Source organism: Erythrolamprus reginae, chromosome 10 (genome assembly GCF_031021105.1).
Source record: "Erythrolamprus reginae isolate rEryReg1 chromosome 10, rEryReg1.hap1, whole genome shotgun sequence".
Taxonomy (NCBI): domain Eukaryota; kingdom Metazoa; phylum Chordata; class Lepidosauria; order Squamata; family Dipsadidae; genus Erythrolamprus; species Erythrolamprus reginae.
Window position 1 is genome coordinate 37,302,924 of NC_091959.1, and position 21,570 is coordinate 37,324,493.

The 21,570-nt window shown below is 42.2% G+C and overlaps 1 protein-coding gene across 1 annotated transcript in view; it reads left to right on the plus strand.

Moving 5' to 3' along the window:
- The window catches only part of ADGRD1 (adhesion G protein-coupled receptor D1), a 191,885-nt gene that overhangs the window by 127,710 nt on the left and 42,605 nt on the right, over window positions 1-21,570 (plus strand). The window contains exons 19-20 of the mRNA XM_070761993.1: window positions 6,775-6,841; window positions 7,974-8,040. Of these exons, the coding sequence (XP_070618094.1) occupies window positions 6,775-6,841; window positions 7,974-8,040 (134 nt within the window). The remainder of the gene's footprint in view (window positions 1-6,774; window positions 6,842-7,973; window positions 8,041-21,570) is intronic.

Below are 21,570 nucleotides of genomic sequence, written 5' to 3' on the forward strand. Positions count from 1 at the left end.
TCCCTGACTATGTTTGGAGTAGATCTATTTAAATAATTGGGAGGAGTTAGTATGACTACATTTAAAGAAAACTTTCTGGCGATGATATACTGCCATCATGTACTTTTCTCCAATTCTTTGCTATTTCTTTGGGTCAGACACACATGCACAAAAATACACAGCAAACAATGTATAATATCTGTGCTGTTTGCTATGTTTGGTTTGGCAAATTGCTGGGAAGCAGAGGCCTTTTTCCTTGTTTTCCTCCCCCAAAACTAAGATGCACCTTATACTCCTGTGCATCTTATACTGTATAAAAATATACCATACATAAAAATACGGTACCCAAATCCCACCAACTATGAGTGTTCCCTTTTGTATTCTCTGTAGTCTAGAGGTGGAGCTCTTGCCTCACAATCAGGAGGTTGTGAGTTCGATCGTAGATAGAGGCAAATGTAGGGTCTCCTGCTTGAGCAGGGGTTGGACTAGATGACCTGCAAGGTCCCTTCCAACTCTATTAATCTGTTAAATCTGTTAAACCGGGTAGCATCATCAGTTTGTGGGGCTCTCTGAGCTTGGTTATTTTTTGTTCTGGTAGAATCCTCCCAAAAATTCACAGGTACAAATTTCACACACACACACACATTTGAAAATTCAAAACAATGTTCTTTATAATGAAAATTCACTTTTAAACCAACCCCTCTTTTGGTATAGCAAAGAGCACTCGTCTCCAAACAAACTGGTAATTTGTACAAGTCCCTTATCAGTTCTGTGATACTTAGCTTGCAGCTGTGAGGCAACTCACAGTCCTTCTTCCTTCACAAAGTCAAACACACTTTGCTCTGGTTTAGTTTCAAAGCGGGGAAAAATCAGCACACCAAAGGTCAAAGTCAGTAAAGCAGTCATGAAACACAACGATCAGATAATCCTCCACAATGGCCAAACCCACAGGCTGCTATTTATAGCAGCCTCACTAATTACCACAGCCCCACCCAACCACAGGTGGCGTAATTTTCTTTGATAATAATCTCTCAGTTGTTGTTGCCTATGCATCGCTCTCCGCATGCGTGGCTGTATCATTAACTCTTGTTCTGAATCCAAGGAGGAGCTAGATAACTGATCTCCTTCTGAGCTGTCTGCCACACTCTCCTCCTCCCTGTCACTCATGCCTTCTTGGTCAGAGGAGCCTTCATCATCAGACTCCACCGGGGGCAAAACAGGCCTGCAGCATGTGGATGTCTCCCCCACATACACAGTCCTTGGGGCAGGAGCTGGGCCAGAGCTAACCACAACATTTTTAATAGATGTTTCATTACCCAATCTTGGTAGCATCATCAGTCCTTGGTGCTCTCTGAGCTTGGTTGTTTTAATGATGGGTAATAAAGCATTTGCAGAGAAAATGGGTAATAAAGCATCTGCAAAAAATTATCCAAGCTCAGAGAACCCCGAGGAACACCCCCCCCCCCATCTTTGGGGTTTACTCCTGGGGACTTCACTGTCCCTAATGGGAAGAATGCATATTCATCACAATTAATTCATTTCCAACAAATTAGAAACGAGTGTTTTTAAAATACCCACAAGTATCTGTCAGATTGTTTTTCTCTTCAAACAACTGTTTATAGAACATCTCTGTGGGGGTCTTTCTTGATTGCCTTCCCTCTTGCAATGCAGACCTTCTTATATTTGAAAGTTGTACTTTCCTTCCTTGTCTTCTGGGTTCGTTCAAAGCAGGCTGCGTCAAAGGCATTTGCCAAAATGTAGAAAGAAAGAAAAAAAAAATCTCATAATAATTGTAAGACAGAAGAGCTGGCCTCCCTTAAACGTATTCTGAGCTAACGGAGGAAACAGGAATGCCTGAATCCAACCTTTACTCCAGATATTTTGGACAAGAAGCGAATGTTAAAGAATTATGAGGCTCAACACTAGCAGTCGTTGCTCAAGAAACCTATTTGTTCCCCAATGCAATGTGAAATGCATATATTTATGGCTTTTTAATGACTCATTTCATGTTTAATATACTTATGACTCAGCTGGATCTCCTGCTGTGCAGAATTCCACAGATTTGGCATCCGAAATCAACCTTCTGACAGAGAAGAGCTTGTTATGGAAAAAAAAGATAGATAGATAGATAGATAGATAGATAGATAGATAGATAGATAGATAGATAGATAGATACTGTGGATAGATTAGGTATGTAGGTAGGTAGGTATAGATAGATAGATAGATAGATAGATAGATAGATAGATAGATAGGTATATAGATACTGTGGATAGATGATAGGTAGGTAGGTAGATAGATAGAAAGAAAGATAGGGAGCTAGGTCGGTAGGGATAGATAGATAGATAGATAGATAGATAGATAGATAGATAGATAGATAGATACTGTGGATAGATTAGGTATGTAGGTATAGATAGATAGATAGATAGATAGATAGATAGATAGATAGATAGATAGATAGATAGATAGATACTGTGGAAAGATGATAGGTAGGTAGGTAGATAGATAGATAGAAAGATAGGGAGCTAGGTCGGTAGGGATAGATAGATAGATAGATAGATAGATAGATAGATAGATAGATAGATAGATAGATAGATAGATACTGTGGAAAGATGATAGGTAGGTAGGTAGATAGATAGATAGAAAGATAGGGAGCTTGGCCGGTAGGGATAGATAGATAGATAGATAGATAGATAGATAGATAGATAGATAGATAGATAGATAGATAGATAGGTATATAGATACTGTGGATAGATGATAGATAGATGATAGATAGATACAAGTAGATAGATGATAGATAGATATCAATGATAGATAGATATTTAAATAATTGGGAGGAGTTAGTGTGACTACATTTAAAGAAAACTTTCTGGCATTAATATACTGCCATCATGTACAGTGATCCCTCATTTTTCGCGGGGGATGAGTTCCAAGACCACCCATGAAAAACGAATTTCTGTGAAGTAGAGGAAAGATGGATATCGATAGATGGAGAGAGAGATATAATAGATATGGATGGCTAGAGATAGATAGATAGATAATAGATAGACAGACAGATAGACAGACAGACAGATGGATAAGGGAACTAAAGGTTAAGGGGAGAAGGTCTTTTTCCGGACGAGGTTATTTTACCAAGAATTTTTGGAAGCAGGTGACATTACGCATAATAATAGCACCAGAAGCATTTTCATTGCCTCTGTTAACCGTCTGTTACTCTCCCTGCTCTATGCAAGTATAAAAAAATCAAGACATTCGAGGCAGATTCTACTTTAAGATGAGCTACAACTTTGTGTGAGCGACATAAGATCGTAACGCCTCAGTTTCTAATCTCACAACAGTCGGCTAAGAATTCTAAACCTATCTTATTATCATCAATCTCTCGCTGTTAAACGTCCAGCCAAGCATGGAAACGAGGACACCCACCCAGTGAAGGAGACATCCTAAAACGATGACAATTTCGTGATCTGAAATGGATTTAATTATTTGCCTTTTCCAGGGGTTGAGCCTTCCGAGGCAATCTGTTTATTTCAGATTAGCCAAATCCCAGTGGCATTGAGCCGTGGCGACCCACCAAATCCTGTCCGTATGTGACCCAAGACACCGTCTTGTTTTCCACTCGAAAACCCACAACACCCATCAGCATCTCAGCAAGGAAGAACCTTAGCGGCAGATCCTGTTACGAGCACCAAAATTATTTCTCCACTTATCCAGTTGGCTGGTCTGCATTTCACCTCCATAAGTTTCATTATCTTACCAACAAACTCTAATGTTTAATTTTCTTCTTCGATGCAACCCTGAGCTGATAAATAATTGAGTTAAACCCCGGGAACCTCTGAGATGCACTTTGAGGGGTGGTGGGGAGAAATATCAGCCAGGTTACAGCTATTTAACACCTTGGCTGAACTCTCTTTTCCGGGGTAACCGGAATATTTATGAGTGTTTATTCTTTTATTATATTCTCCCCCACCGCCCCTATGCGTAAGCTCCAGTCCAGTTCAGAAGATCTCATTGAAATGCATCTTTAGCATCCATCCAAGAAGAAAAAGAGAAGAAACTCCAAGGGAAAACTTGATGAAATTGCTCGATGAAGCAGAAAGGGTGAATGATGTGGGATCTTTGTCTTCCTCTCATTCGAAAGGTGTCACAACAGATTCAAGCTTAATATTAACCGCTCCAAACTTGACTGTAAAAAATACGACGTTAGTAATCGAGTTGTCGAAGCATGGAACTCACTACTGGACTCTGTAGTATCATCCCCTAACCCCAAACACTTTACCCTTAGACTATCTATGGTTGACCTCACCAGGTTCCTAAGAGGTCAGTAAGGGGCGTACATAAGTGCACCAGAGTGCCTACCGTCCCCTGTCCTATAGTCTCTCCTATATCTTCTATCCCTATATAAAGCCCTGTAAAGACCTATATAAAGACCTATAAAGACCTACATGGCATCGGACCAGAATATCTTCGGGACCATCTTCTGACGCATGAATCCCAGCGACCGATTAGGTCCCACAGAGTTGGCCTTCTCCGGGTCCTGTCGACTAAACAATGCCGTCTTGTGGGAGCCAGGGGAAGAGCCTTCTCTGTGGCGGCCCCGGCCCTCCGGAATCAACTCCCTCCAGGGATTAGGACTGCCCCCACCCTCCTTGTCTTTCTAAAGCTTCTGAAAACCCACCTTTGTCGCCAGGCATGGGGAAACTGACATACCCCTAGCTATTATGGTTTATGTATTGTCTGTTAGGTTGCGTGATTGTTTTCTTTTTATAATAAGGGTTTTAAACTGTTTAAACATTAGATTTGTACATGATGTATTGTTGTTGTGAGCCGCTCCGAGTCCTCGGAGAGGGGCGGCATACAAATTTAATAAATAATAATAATAATAATAATTATTATTATTATTATTATTATTATTATTATTATTATTATTATTATTTCTTTTCTGCTATTCTCTCATAGTTATATTTTATACTTTATGTATTGCTGTTTTATCATTGTATTTTTAAAATTGCTTTTACTGTTAGCTGCCCTGAGTCCTATTGGAGTGGGCAGCATACAAATATAATAAACAAACAAACAAACAAATAAATGGAGAAGGAAGAGAAAAAAGAGAGGGAGGAGAAGAAGGTGAGGGAGGAGGAGGAGAAAGAGAAGCAGAAGGTAGTGGAAGAGATGGAGAAGAAGGTGGGGAAGAGGAGAAGAAAGAGGAGGAAGAGAAGGAGGAGGAAAAGGAGAAGAAGGAAGAAGAAGAGGTAGAGGAAGAGGAAGTGGGAGAAGATTAAGAAGATTAAGAAGAAGAAGAAAAGGAGGAGGAGGAGGAAGAGGAGAAGGAGAAGAAGGAGGAAGAAGAAGAGGAGGAGGAAGGGGAAGGGGAAGGGGAAGGAGAAGGAGAAGAAAGAAAGAAAGAAAGAAAGAAAGAACCGTTGCTTCAATTCCCTCTTAGACAGAAGACAGCTGGAATGTTTCAGAGACACCCCCACCCCTTTCAAGGAGCTGTCTCTTGCCAATCATTCTCAAAGCAAAGAACCCTCAAAGGTCACCCCGGCCCCAATTGCTGTCCAGTCCATTTTCAAAACCCCTTTTTAGAACTTATTAAATTCATGGAACAGTAGCAGCTTCTTGCTCTTGTCTTTCATCCCTACCGTACGTTGATTGTCGTTGCGTTTTGTTTCCAGTAATGCCTGCTAGTTTCCTATTATGCGTCCATATGCCTTTGTAATTGAATTTGTAACACATTCCCAGAAATCCATCTTTCTTTAGCAACACCGATAATGAAGAGGGAGCCAACTGTGAAGCACACCCGTTAGGCAGCCCCTAGAATCTCCTTGCAAAATGTGATCAAAGACTGCTGCTCTTAAAACATCACAACACACAGAAAAAAAGAGAGTGTGATTTTAAGGGCACTCATATTGCTTTGTCATGCACGTTATTTTAATCCCCTGATTAGGGCTTTAAAAATACTTATTAGGAGCAAATAGCAATGGAAAAAAGCCTGCAAAGACTTAGGGCTAGACACACCCCAATTTTCAGCCTCCTTTATGGGAGAAAAGGGTGTATCTTATACTGAGAAAAATATGGTAGTCATTCTGTCTTCCCATAAATAGGTACTTGGGCTATACTACAGGTAATTCTCAATTTATGGCCATTTGTTTAGAGATGGTTCAAAGTTATTATGACAGCTTTGGAAAAATGGTCCCAAGACCTGTATTTTAAACTTAGATCATTGTACCACCTCTGTGGTCAAGTCAGCTGCTTGGCTTCCAGCTTGTATTGACAGATGGTTGCAACATCGTGTGATTGTAATTTGTGATCCTATATTTGGGGGGGCAGTTTCTGGTAAAAGGTGCCCATTGGGGAGGCTGGATTTGACCGCATGATGACCACATAGTCTTCTATGTTTCTATCCCCCCAAAAAGAATATATGGGCACTTTCATAGTCATAGTCATAGTCATAGTCATAGTCATAGTCATAGTCATATTTATATTTATTTATTTATTTATTTATTCATTCATTCATTCATTCATTCATTCATTCATTCATTCATTTATTTATTTATTTATTTATTTATTTATTTATTTATTTGATTTGATTTGTATGCCGCCTCGAGTCTACGGAGAGGGGCGGCATACAAATCCAATAAATAAACAAACAAACAAACAAACAAACAAACAAACAAACAAACAAACAAACAAACAAACAAATAAGAACCCCATTTATAATACTTAAACCACATTCAGTGATTTCATGATGGCCTTCCTCTTCTAATGAAAATGCTAACGCTACCCTCTTCATTCCTGCAGGCTGCCCGTTTCTGATCTGTGTCATTTCAGCAACAACATCTGTGGGAAGCTACGGAGAAGTCAACAAGTAAGTTCCGCAAATGAGAAACTGTGAGTTTCTTGTTGTTAGGATAGTTCCTTTGAAGAATGTAGGTGTCAGAGCCTTTGCAGCGTGACTACCAATAGGAGACAAGCCAGGAGCAAAACACAACACTCAGAGCCTTAGACATTTAACAATGGCTTATATGCAAGACATATACAGAAATATATGTGGTAGGCAAATGCCTTACAAGCAATCTATCTTCTTAACTCTATATGGAGAACACAGCAATAGATATTGGACACAAGGAAAGAATGAGAATACACAAGGAGAATGGTGAATCTTTTTTCCCTTGGGTGTCGAAAGCACATGTGTGTGTACTATTGTGCATGCACAAGTGCTCACACCCAGGGGTGGGCAGCAGGCTGGATGGGGTGGAACACAGTTCCACTGGCGGAAATGAAGATGTGTGTGCAGCTCCAGCTGATTGGCAGCTGTCACTTCCTGGATTACTGGTATCGGCTCAGCTTTCCTTTTTTCCACTGCCGCTGATGCTGCATTTGCGCTCCTTGCTTTTTTCATCTTTCCTCCTTCCTAGCCTCGGACGAGCTTCCCTCTCTCCTGCCCAGCTCCCCTCCAGCCTCACACGGAATGGCAGGAAACTGGCCGGGCCTTCATGCCGCTCTCAAATTTCCTGGGAAATTTTTCCGGGTTCAGGTTCTTAAGTAGAAAATGTTTCTTAAGCAGAGGCCAAAAAATCTTGAACCTAGTTCTTATCTAGAAAAGTTCTAGATAAGAAAAGTTCTTAAGTAGAGGCGTTCTTAGGTAGAAGTACCACTGTATTAGTATACCCTAGTCTTATATTGTATCCTTCTATTAATGCAACTTAGGGTTAATAAGACCTGGTATTGTTTTGTGGAAAACACAGGTAGTTTCCAAGTGATGACCTTCCTGAGACAATTGGGCTGAAGTTAAAAACCACAACTCCTATATTCTTTGAACAGAGATCTGAAATGAAGAAAGCAAGCAGGCGCACCGACTTTTTTCCGCTGCCCATCCCAACCCAGTTTTTCCTCTTTCTTCCTAACTACATATTTTTCAATCAATGGTGGTTTGGAACTCACACACCCAGTCGTCCCCATGCTCCCATGTCATCATGCCTTTCACTCTTTCTTTGCAGCTGTTGGCTTTCATTGGAGAGCGGCGTCATCTGGGCTTTTGTGGCCCCAGCTCTGTTCATCATTGTGGTAGGTTTGCCTTCCTTTTGCTTCCTCCCTTAGAACTCCAGGGGAGCTGGTGGGTTGACCATTGCAAGCCACACTTGACCATATGGAGGGTTTGACCAATGCAAGCCACACTTGACCATATGGAGGGTTGACCATTGCAAGCTGCACTTGACCATGTGGAGGGTTGACCATTGCAAGCCACACTTGACCATATGGAGGGTTGACCATTGCAAGCCACACTTGACCGTATGGAGGGTTGACAAATGTAAGCCACACTTGACCATATGGAGGGTTGGCCATTGCAAGCCACACTTGACCATGTGGAGGGTTGAACATTGCAAGCCACATGACCATATGGAGGGTTGACCATTGCAAGCCACACTTGACCATATGGAGGGTTGACCATTGCAAACCATGCTTGACCATATGGAGGGTTGACCATTACAAGCCGCACTTGACCATATGGAGGGTTGACCAATGCAATCCATACTTGACCATATGGAGGGTTGACCATTGCAAGCCACACTTGACCATATGGAGGGTTCACCATTGCAAGCCATACTTAACCGTATGGGAGTTGACCATTGCAAGCCACACTTGACCATATGGAGGTTTGACCATTGCAAGCCATACTTTTTTATTTATTTATTTTATTTATTAATCAGATTTGTACGCCGCCCCTCTCCGCAGACTCGGGGCGGCTAACAGCAATAATAATACAATGTAAACAAATCTAATATTTAAGTTAATTTAAAAACCCCAATTTAGAAACCAATCATACATACTGACATACCATGCATAAATTTTATAAGCTTAGTGGGAGGGAAAGTCTCAATTCCCCCATGCCTGACGACAGAGGTGGGTTTTAAGGAGCTTACGAAAGGCATACTTGACCATATGGAGGGTTGACCATGGCAAGCCGCACTTGACCATATGGAGGGTTGACCAATGTGAGCCACATTACTGAGACGGGCGGCATACAAATCTAATAAATAAATAAATAAATAAATAAATAAAATAAATAAATAAGCCGCTTGTCTAGATACAGAGAGCAAACTCACTTTCTTCCAGCACGGATGATGATACTACTGGATCGTGAAATATTTGCAAGAAAGCCACCAAACTCAGAGAGCAGTAAGGATCCTACACAGGGCGCCAGGATTTATGTAAATAGTTAGCTTTAGCCTTTCATCTTTTAATAGCGTTCATTTTTAAGAGCTGCCCTTAGTGTTTCCCTTTGAAGAAATCTGGCCTGGTGATGATTTCAAAAGAACGAACACAAATTAGATACGTCTTACCTAAGTAAGAAGGATCATAGCTAATCGCCCAAAGAACTGACTCTTCTTTCTTAGTCACAGCCTGGCATTTTCATCCTTTGATGCGGCAGTGCAGTTATTCTCAAAATGTAAGCTGCTCGGAGACCATCTCGTACTTACATGGGAGAGGTCCTTCCAACTCATTTGATAACAACATCCACAGATACAATAAGCACCATCTGCAAAATGATTTTCTGTCCCACAGTCACAACAACTCACAAGTGCCTATTAATGATGACAGACAGGCGCTTAGTCAACTCTTCAGTGGAGGGCATTAAAGTGCTCGGGAGAAAACCCGTCGAAACTGAGAGCTTGCAACTCGGGGAGCCTCTTCAACTGAATTTAAAAAAAAAAGTTGGATGATTGGAAATCTATTCTGTCCTCTCCTAACCCAGATAAAGGAAGTAGGGGAAAAAATCCAGTTTCTTGTCCTGGAGCTGTTCAGTTTTGTTTTTTAAGGAGAGATGTCCCACTGGACATGTCAAGGAAATTCTGACTTCATCCATGACTGAGTTCATTATAGAAACATAGAAGATTGACGGCAGAAAAAGACCTCATGGTCCATCTAGTCTGCCCTTATACTATTTCCTGTATTTTATCTTAGGATGGAAATGCGTTAAAAACTTCCATTACCATCCATTCAACAATCGTACTAAAAAGTTTATACAGTAGATCATGTATCTTTTTGTGTGCCTGTGTGTAATATGTATGTAAACATATGGCATATAAACATAGGATCAAATAGTATAGAAACATAGAAACATAGAAGACTGACGGCAGAAAAAGACCTCATGGTCCATCTAGTCTGCCCTTATACTATTTCCTGTATTTTATCTTAGGATGGAAATATGTTTATCCCAGGCATGTTTAAATTCAGTGACTGTGGATTTACCAACCACGTCTGCTGGAAGTTGGTTCCAAGCATCTACTACTCTTTCAGTAAAATAACATTTTCGCACGTTACTTCTAATCTTTCCCCCAACTAACCTCAGATTGTGTCCCCTTGTTCTTGGGTTCACTTTCCTATTAAAAACACTTCCCTCCTGAAACTTATTTAACCCTTTAACATATTTAAATGTTTCGATCATGTCCCCCCTTTTCCTTCTGTCCTCCAGACTATACAGATTGAGTTCATGAAGTCTTTCCTGATAAGTGTTATGCTTGAGACCTTCCACCATTCTTGTTGCCCATCTTTGGACCCGTTCAATTTGATCCATATCTTTTTGTAGGTGAGGTCTCCAGAACTGAACACAGTATTATTCCAAATGTGGTCTCACCAGTGCTCTATAGATTATGCTAAGGCATAATGTTGCTTACTTATAACCAGCAATTGTGGCTTGGAAAAGCATAGTTTATGTCTTAATGTGTTTTGAAATCTCCTAGTTTGGCCCATTCCATAAACCATCATCATCATCTCCTTTTAATAGCCCCATAATCCTTTGCAGACAGGTTGTTATCGGTTCAGGTGAACTGGTCTAAACCGGTTCAAATCCACCCCTTGGTCCTTCTTTTCTCTAGAGTGGACATACTCAATTCCTGCAACCATTCTTTGTATATTTCAGCCCATCGGTCAAGCCAGTGCAGAGGTTGGTGATAAATCAATGCCAAACTATCTATAGAAGACCTGATGTTTATGGGAACTTGGGAGGAGGTGATTTTCATGAAGGGACAGATGCAGCCACAAATCCTTCTTTCGAGGGGTTCAAGGCCATCCTATGCCTTCCCACCTGGGTGGAAGCGGAAGGAGAACTCGCCATACTTGCATGATATGAATGGGCAACGTGACAAGGTTGTGGGTGGGGGACAAGGGATGTGAACTTTCACCTGGGTGGGAATCTCAGATTCAGGTTTCCTGGTGTAGGTGTCAGGATGGCTCCAGCAATAAATTGGAACTTTGAGGAGCACTTGGATTTGGACTCTGATTTAGTTTGGATGCTACCTGGAATCTTGACAATTTCCCCCCCATTTATTTCCTGCACTCTTTCCAGGGTCTCAACATTTTTTGGAGGGTGGAGGTGGGGGAGCTCCTGATTTGCTTCCAGCAAATGCAATAAATTTGTACTCCCAAAACATTTGTACTCCTCCAAGATCCCTTCCAACTGCAATTCTGTTATTTTCTTTACAACTCCCAAATTAGGGAGGGCCCCTTTCTAAGATATTTGGCACACCCAAAGTCCTGTTTTTTAAAATATTTATTTATTTGTTTGTTTGTTTTGTCCAATACACAATAATACACAATGAGGGTTATAGAGGAAATAATCAGGTAGAATGTATTAAAGGGGGAATAGAGGAGAAAATAAAGGAGTGAAATATAACTACCCGTGTTTCCCCGAAAGTAAGACAGTGTCTTACTTTCTTTTTATCCCCAAAAGCCCCACTATGTCTTACTTTCGGGGTATGTCTTATATTGGAAAAAACGGTGCGCGCTGGAGTCAGAAAAAGACATAGACAGACGGGGAGGGAGCCGGCCAGCCGGCGAGGCCTGGAGTGCGCTGCCAGCTGGGAAGGAAGGAGGGAGGGAGGCGGCCCCCGCCCCCGCTGCTTTCCCCGCCGCGCCGCTCCCAAGCGCCTTCCTCGCCCTCGCCGCCGCCGCCTTCTCGCTCTCCAGGTCCAGCTAGATGAGAGGCGATGGCAACGGCGGCGGCTGCGCGGTGCCCGTTAAGTTACCTCGTTGAGCAGGAAGGTAGCGCTGGAGTCAGAAAAAGACATAGACAGATGGGGAGGGAGCCGGCCGGCCGGCGAGGCCCGGAGTGTGCTGCCAACTGGGAAGGAAGGAGGGAGGGAGGCGGCACCCGCCCCCCCTGCTTTCCCCGCCGCACCGCTCCCAAGCGCCTTCCTCGCCCTCGCCGCCTTCTCGCTCTCCAGGTCCAGCTAGGTGAGAGGGAGGCGGCAATACCCCCGTGTTTCCCCGAAAGTAAGACATATGTCTTACTTTTGGGGTATGGCTTATATTAGCCGACCCCCCTGAAACCCCCGATACGTCTTACAATCGGGGGTGTCTTACTATCGGGGAAACAGGGTAGGAGAAAATAGCAGAAAAAGATATAGGCATAGAAGAGAAGATATAGGCAATATAGGAGAGACAATAAGACAGGGGATGGTAGGCACTCTGGTGCACTTATGTACGCCCCTTACTGACCTCTTAGGAACTTGGTGAGGTCAACCGTGGATAGTCTAAGGGTAAAGTGTTGGGGGTTAGGGGATGATACTACAGAGTCCGGTAGTGAGTTCCACGCTTCGACAACTCGATTACTAAAGTCGTATTTTTTACAGTCAAGTTTGGAGCGGTTAATATTAAGCTTGTAACTGTTGTGAGCTCTTGTGTTGTTGTGGTTGAAGCTGAAGTAGTCTTTGACAGGCAGGACATTGCAGCATATGATCTTGTGGGCAATACTTAGATCATGTTTGAGGCGTCTTAGTTCTAAGCTTTCTAGACCCAGGATTGTAAGTCTAGTTTCGTAGGGTGTTCTGTTACAGGTAGAGGAGTGAAGAGCTCTTCTGGTGAAGTATTTCTGGACATTTTCGAGGGTATTAATTTCAGAAATGCGGTATGGGTTCCAAACAGATGTGCTGTATTCTAGGATGGGTCTGGCGAAAGTTTTGTAAGGTCTGGGTTAGGGTTGTGGGCTGAGCTATCTTTTATCTGACATATCACTTGGTTGGGTTGTATTTTCCTATCTTCCAAGGTCAGATAATAATAATAATAATAATAATAATAATAATAATAATAATAATTATTATTATTATTATTATTATTTATTGGATTTGTATGCTGCCCTTCTCCGTAGACTCGGGGCGGCTAACAACAATAATAGAAACAACATGTACAACCCAATAATAAAAAACAACTAAAACCCCTATTAGAAAACCAAACATACACACAAATATACCATGCATAACTTGTAATATCCTAGGGGGAAGGGCTATCTCTACTTCCCCATGCCTGGCAGTATAAATGAGTCTTGAGTAGTTTACGAAAGACAGGGAGGGTGGGGGCAGTTCTAATCTCCGGGGGGAGTTGGTTCCAGAGGGCCAGGGCCGCCACAGAGAAGGCTCTTCTCCTGGGACCCACCAAATGACATTGTTTAGTCGACGGGACCCGGAGAAGGCCAACTCTGTGGGACCTTATCGGTCACTGGGATTCGTGCAGTAGAAATATCTGCAAAGAGAAAGCTAGAACGGATTGCTTCAGGATGTAACAAGCTGATAGTTGTTCAGAGATTTATTTGTTAGCAGGAGTCAAATGGATTTTGTGCTCCATCCGGTTAGAACATTAATAAAGCTATAGAGATCTAATTTGTTTGCACAAAGTGGGCTAAAATGCCCGTTGTTTGCCTTATGTGTCTTAAAGTACTTGGTTATTTGCTGGAGCAATATTTTGACATTAAGAAGGAAATCTCATAAGCTTGTATGATTTTTTCAGTCAAGTTTTAGATGTTGCAGTGTGTGCGATCATACTTTGCGGCAATGAACTGTAGTCCACTTTGCTCATTTCCAGGAAGGTTTGGTGAAATTGAATGTGATTCCTTTGCAATAAGCAATGTCAGACTTTTGCAATTCCTGAATCTGGGTTGTCAAAATGGACAGAGAAGAGAAACAATATCTCCCAGGCTCTCGCATATCCGTTATTAAAGAAGAAAAGTAAAGTTTAGCAAAAAAGAAGAAAGGAAGGAAGGAAGGAAGGAAGGAAGGAAGGAAGGAAGGAAGGAGAAAAGTAAAGTTTAGCAAAAAAGAAGGAAGGAAGGAAGGAAGGAAGGAGAAAAGTAAAGTTTAGCAAAAAAGAAGGAACGAACGAACGAACGAACAAACAAATGAACGAAGGAAGGAAGGAGAAAAGTAAAGTTTAGCAAAAAGAAGGAAGGAACGAATGAACAAAGGAACGAAGGAGAAAAGAAAAGTTTAGCAAAAAAGAAAGAAGGAAGGAAGGAGGGAAGGAGGGAAGAAAGAAAGAAAGAAAAAAGAAAGGATTGAGGAACAGGAAATGGCGAACGGGAAGCGGAAGCAGATTTCTAGGAACTGTTGTGTTCCTGACCTGGTGTCAGGGTTCCAAGTAGCATACCCACAGCAAGCAAAACTCCAAGTCAGGTAGATTCCTCAAAGAATAACTTTATTGCATATGCCATATTGTCACAGGCTGGTGAAGTGGAAGTTTTTCACTTTCTCAAAACTATTAGTCCAATCAGGAGATCATAGCCTTTAGACTTATATACCGCTTCACAGTGCTTTACAGCCTTCTCTAAGTGGCTTCTAGAGAGTAAGCATGTTGCCCCCAACAATCTGGGTCCTCATTTTACTGACCTTGAAAGGATGGAAGGCTGAGTTAACATTGAGCCTGGTAAGATTTGATCTGCCAAACTGCTGGCAGCCGGTGATCAGCAGAAGTAGCTTGCAGTACTGCATTCTAACCACTGCACCACCGAGGCTCTGGATACAGTCCAGTTGCTAAGTGACCTCAGTCCCCTCCTTCCAAGCACTTGCTTGGGAACATCCTTGATTCTCAAGAGAAAGTATTTTGTTTTGCCTGCAAACCCCCAGCTATCTCTAATTTCCCCTTTCCCTATCCCTTAGTTCCAGTTATGGCAGCCATGAAGCCTCAAAATGGCTTCAGTCACATCATCTTCAGGGTTGACACCTGGTCTATGTCGAAGAGCTCACAAACCATGACAGCCTGCAACGTATCCAAATGAGGGGTGGATTTCTATTACCGCTGCTACCGATGTGCTGCGCACTCAGCTTCAGTTAGCTTGCGTGCGTGTGTGCACGCGTCCCAGTGTGTTTTTGCTTCTGTGCATGTGCAGAAAGCAAAAATCTCCTGATGGGGTGCACATGTGTGAGATTTCAGCTATTTTTTTTTGCTTCTGAGCATGCGCAGAAGCAAAAACTTACTGAAATCTCTCTTTCGCACACATGGGGCTACCTTTGAAGAGTGTTCGGAAACTTCAGATCAACCAAAATGCAGCCACGTGAGCGGTATTGGGCCTTCCAAGGCATGCCCATATCTCATTATCACTCCGCGGACTGCATTGGATGCCGATTTGTTTCCGGACACAATTCAAAGTGTTGGTTATGACCTATAAAGCCCTACATGACTTAGGACCAGACTATCTCCAAGACCGCCTTCTGCTGCACGAATCCCAGCGTCCGGTGAGGTCCCACAGAGTTGATCTCCTTAGGGTCCCATCGATCAAACAATGCCAAGCTGTCGGGACCTAGGGGAAGAGCCTTCTCTGTAGGGGCCCCGGCCATCTGGAATCAACTCCTCCTGGAGATTCGCTCTGCCCCCACAATCCTTGCCTTCCGAAAGAGTTTAAAACTCATCTCTAGATCTAGATCTAGTTGCTAGATCTTTCCCCTGACCAACGAATGGTTTTTTCGTATGATTGCCGAATGAATTGTGAATGAGGGTCTTTTTTAAAATCAGAACTTTTAAGGATTGTTTTAATGTATTATTAATTGGACTGTTTATTAATGTTTTTCTGTTTTCTGTATATGCTGTGAGTCGCCCCGAGTCCTCAGATAGGGGCGGCATACAAATCCAATTAAATCTAAAACTAAATCCCCTCGCAAGATTTTACTTCCTATACATGCGCCGAAGCACCAACACACTGGAACATGCACATACCCAAATAACTGAAGCTGCATGTGCAGTGATCGCTACTGGTGCAGTGTCCTTTATGTACGGGTAGCAACCCGCTACTGATCCCCCCCAAAATTCATATCTGAAAATCCTTGAAGTCTAGAAAGGTCCCAGCTGTGAAAGCAAAAAAAAGAGAATGAATGAAACAAGGATAAGGGACAAATCCTGGGCCTTCCCAGATACGCCCATGTCTCGTCAACACTCCGCGGCCTGCTCTGGTTGCCGATTAATTTCTGGACACAATTCAAAGTGTTGGTAATGACCTATAAAGCCCTACATGGCATCGGACCAGAATACCTACGAGACCGCCTTCTGCCGCATGAAACTCAGCGGCCGATTAGATCCCACAGAGTTGGCCTTCTCTGGGTCCCGTTGACTAAACAATGTCGTCTGGCGGGACTCAGGGGAAGTGCCTTCTCTGTGGCGGCCCCGGCCCTCTGGAATCAACTCCCTCTGGAGATTCGAACTGCCCCCACCGTCCTCGCCTTCTGCAAGACTCTGAAGACCTATCTATGTTGCCAGGCATGGGGTAATTGATGTATCCCCTTTTTGGCTAGTAAGATTTATGTGTGGTTATGATTGGGTAGTATTGACAGATGGGAAGCGGCGTGGGTGTTTTAAAAGGTCGCAGCCGGCCTGGGGGGCTTGCCAGAACCCCCCAGAACCCCGAACCCGGGTTCGGGGGGGGTGCTGGCAAGCCCCCCAGGCCGGCTGCGACCTTTTAAAAGAGCCGCGCCGCTTCGCAGCTGTCTCCTGAAGCCGAACGGCAAAGCCGAACTTCCGCGTTCGGCTTCAGGAGACAGCTGCGAAGTGGCACGGGTGTTTTAAAAGGTCACAGCTGGCCTGGGGGGCTTGCCAGCACCCCCCCGAACCCCGAACCCGGCTGTCACCTTTTAAAACAGCCGGAAAGCCGTTTTTTTGGTTGCACGGATTAATTGACTTTACATTGTTTCCTATGGGAAACAATGTTTCGTCTTACGAACTTTTCGTCTTACGAACCTCCTCCTTGCACCAATTAAGTTCGTATCATGAGGTATTACTGTATTATTATTAAATTATTATTATAGTTTTAATCATTGGATTTGTACCGCATTGTTTATTGTTGTTATGAGCCACCCTGAGTCTTTGGAGAGGGGCAGCATACAAATCTAATAAATTATTATTATTATGTCAATGCAACACAGCAAACGAGACCACTATGCTGGATTTTGTATTTCATCACCAGTCGGGCGCTTCCCAAGCACCTAGGACTGTGTGATGTAGCGGCGAATTATGTTTGCCGATCCCAGTAAAACGGCCTTTTGCAATTGACAGATGGAGGTTTTGTCAATTCCGATGGTTTTCAAATGTCTGCTGAGATCCTTTGGCACTGCGCCCAGCGTGCCAAGTACCACTGGGATCACTTTCACTGGCTTATTATTATTATTATTATTATTATTATTATTATTATTATTAAATGTTTAACTGTTCCTCTTCAAATCAGAAGCTCAAGCAAAGCCTACACATGGATTTCTAGTTACCTTTGCCAAAACAGGTGGCTGTTAAGTTTTTATGCTGTACATTTGTTATAAGGGAAAAGCATCTTTATAGCCGAAATTAGCCAAGAATGAAATCTGGGCAACTCTTGCGCAAGAACCACCATCTCCTGGAACCATACATTCCCTCCCCACCCCCCTTCTCGTTATAATTTGACTGGTTTGCAAGTTTTATAGGCCACATATATCTCAAACCGAGTCCAATTGGCAGCTGTGGGCAATTGTTAAGTATTGGCTAAATAATGGGAAGGCGAGAAAGGAGTTTATATTTCCAACTAATTATGAAGATAGAGAATTTTTTTTTTTTTTAAAAAAAAGAGAGAATAGATGCCAGAATCCCAGTGAAAGGAAAGGCACCATCTATTATCTGACTTTTCTTGGATGGCTGCTTAAAAAGGACATTTATTTGCAGAATGTTATTCAATGGGTAGGTGGGGGGAGCTGTCATTATTTTCCTCACCCTAGAAAACTGATAGGCTCAGTTGCCTACTAAGAGTTGGGTTTTTAAACACAAAAGCTGAACATCCGAGTTTAAATGTTAGAATGCAGTCCAATGTAGATGCATAGAACCACGAATGACACCATGAATAGCTCAAAGTACCGAATTTTTCAGAGTATAAAATACACCAGAGGATAAGACACACCTTAGTTTTGGGGGGAGGGGGAAATAGGGGGAAAATCTAGTTACCAGGTATTTATCTGGCTAGCATCCTTTAAAAAAAAAAAAATATTTATTACATTTTTCCATTTTTTTAAAAGAATACGTAATCATATTTACAGATGAATCTACATCATAAATATACATTCCTATCTACATTGTCTTTTAATTGCTTTTAGATTTCTTGATATTTTATTTCAATGCTTCTTTTGAGTTTCTTTTTTTTTGTCCATTGGTACCATTTTGTCCAGATTTCATAATACAGTGGTACCTCGAGATATGAGTTTAATTCGTTCCGGACCTGGGCTCTTAAGTCGAGCAGCTCTTATCTCGAACGACTTTTCCCCATAGGAATTAATGTAAATAATTTTAATTGGTTCCAGCCCTCAAAAAACTCACAAAGTTAGTCTAAATTATGCAGAAAGACATGTTTTTAATGAAGAAATGTACATGTACATATAAATGAATAATGAAGTTTCTTTCACTTAACTTGTAAACTTTCTTAAACTTTTAAATTTACATATGTTCAACTTCTCTGCCACCCAATCCTGTAGGACAGAGGTCCCCAACCCTTTTTGCACCAGGGACCGGCTTTAAGCGATCAAGAGAGGAATGGGTGAATGAATGGACGGAGGGTGGGAAGGAAGGAAGGAAAGAGGGAAGGGACAGGAACAGAGGAAGGAAGCAAGGAAACTTATGAAAGGGGAGAGTAAGAGAGGAATGAGTGAAGGGAGGGAGGGAGGGAAGAAGGTGGGAAGGAGAAAGAAAAGAAGAAATAGAGGAAGGGAAGGTAAAAGAGAGAAAGAAAAAGAGCAAGCAAGCAAGCAAGCAAGCAAGCAAGCAAGCAAGCAAGCAAGCAAGAAAGAAAGAAAGAAAGAAAGAAAGAAAGAAAGAAAGGGGGAAGGGACAGGAACAGAGGAAGGAAGCAAGGAAACTTATGAAAGGGGAGAGTAAGAGAGGAATGAGTGAAGGGAGGGAGGGAGGGAAAAAGGTGGGAAGGAGAAAGAAAAGAAGAAATAGAGGAATGGAAGGTAAAAGAGAGAAAGAAAAAGAGCAAGAAAGAAAGAAAGAAAGAAAGAAAGGGGGAAGGGACAGGAACAGAGGAAGGAAGCAAGGAAACTTATGAAAGGGGAGAGTAAGAGAGGAATGAGTGAAGGGAGGGAGGGAAGAAGGTGGGAAGGAGAAAGAAAAGAAGAAATAGAGGAAGGGAAGGTAAAAGAGAGAAAGAAAAAGAGCAAGAAAGAAAGAAAGAAAGAAAGAAAGAAAGGGGGAAGGGACAGGAACAGAGGAAGGAAGCAAGGAAACTTATGAAAGGGGAGAGTAAGAGAGGAATGAGTGAAGGGAGGGAGGGAGGGAAGAAGGTGGGAAGGAGAAAGAAAAGAAGAAATAGAAGGGAAGGTAAAAGAGAGAAAGAAAAAGAGCAAGAAAGAAAGCTGCAAGCACCCCCCCGAGCCCCCCAGGCCGGCTGCAACCTTTTAAAACACGCGCGCCGCTTCGCAGCTGTCTCCTGAAGCCGAACGCGGAAGTTAGCGTTTGGCTTCAGGAGACAGCTCCTTGGCGCTTGTATCTCGAATTTGGGCTTGTAAGTAGAACAAAAATATCTCTCCCCTCCCAGCTCTTATCTCGAGTTGCTCTTAAGTAGAGCAGCTCTTATGTCGGGGTTCCACTGTAGTCCGATTCTTTTCGATTATTAAGTTCCATTGTCAATCTGTCCATCTCTGCACAGTCGTATATTTTCATGATGATCTCATTGTCTTCAGGTATTTGCGGATTTTTCCAGTTCTGTGCAAAAATCTAGTTACCAGGTATTTATCTGGCTAGCATCCTTAGTCTGGTCAGCTTCAGCAGTTTATTTTAGTCCCTGGTTAGGGCTGAAAAAAATCTTCGGGGGCAGTAGGAATGAAAACAAACCTGCAAAACTTAGGGCGGGAATTTTTTTTTGAAGGGAGTAGCAACGGAAAAAATCCTGCAAGTGAGAAGATCATTAGCACCTTGTTAGGGCTGAAAAAAACCTTTTTAGGAGGGAGTAGCCATGAAAACAAGCCTGCAAGCTGGGCTAGGGGGAAAAAAGCTTCGAAAAAACTACATTCGGAGTTTAAGACACACCTAACTTTTCAGCCTCTTTTAGGGGGTGTGAAAGGCTTTTATTATTATTATTATTATTATTATTATTATTATTATTATTATTATTATTGTATCAATACAACACAGCAAACGAGATCACTATGCTGGATTTCGTATTTCATCACTAGTCGGGCGCTTCCCAAGCACCTAGGACTGCGTGATGTAGCGGCGAATTATGTTTCCCAATCCCAGTAAAGTGGCCTTTTGCAATTGACAGATGGAGATTTTGTCAATTCTGATGGTTTTCAAATGTCCGCTGAGATCCTTTGGCACTACGCCCAGCGTGCCAAGTACCACTGGGACCACTTTCACTGGCTTATGCCAGAGTCGTTGCAGCTCGATTTTTAGATCTTCGTATTTCACTAATTTCTCTAGCGGCTTCTCCTCAATTCTGCTGTCCCCTGGGATTGCGATGTCGATGATCCATACTTTCTTTTTCTCCACAATCTCAATGTCTGGTGTGTTATGCTTCAGAATTTGGTCAGTCGGAAGTCCCACAGTAGTTTTGCCTGCTCATTTTCGACCACTTTTTTGGGCTTATGATCCCACCAGTTCTTTGCCACTGAGAAATAGTAGTTCTGACACAAGTTCCAGTGGATCATCTGTGCCACAGCATCATGTCTATGCTTGTAGTCAGTCTGTGTGATCTTTTTGCAGCAGCTGAGAATGTGATCGATTGTTTCATCTGTTTTTTATTGTTGTTGTTGTTGTTGTTATTGTTATTATTATTGTTGTTATTATTATTATTATTATTATTATTATTATTATTAATTAGATTTGTATGCTGCCCCTCTCCGCAGACTCGGTGCATGTTATATTCCGAAAAATACGGTAGTTTCTTTATTGTTGTTCGCCTTTAGACAGAAATCTTGCCAGACTAAAGTACTCTTTGCATACCTATTAGAGAAGTATTGTGAAGATTGAGGGTGGATCCCTTGGGGGCACTTTCTACATCCCAATGAATTATGCAACTCGGTGCTGGATTCCACTACATCCAATCATTATTGTGTATTGCATTGAATTCCCTTCCATCCCAAGGGATATCTCTGCGGTTGAACTATTTTTTAAAAAAAAATAAGAACACCTTTTAAGAGAGTTTGCAGGGGGGAGAGATTACTTTGTTATACTTCATAATATCTGAGATATTAGTGCTTTGGGAGAATCATTATATGGAGCCTAAAATGTGATTTTTATGGGAAAGGACTATAAAAGACTCTCGAGTCGGGGACATGTTTTGCATACAAAAGACTCAAAGTCAGTTTTCAGCGAAACACGGATTAA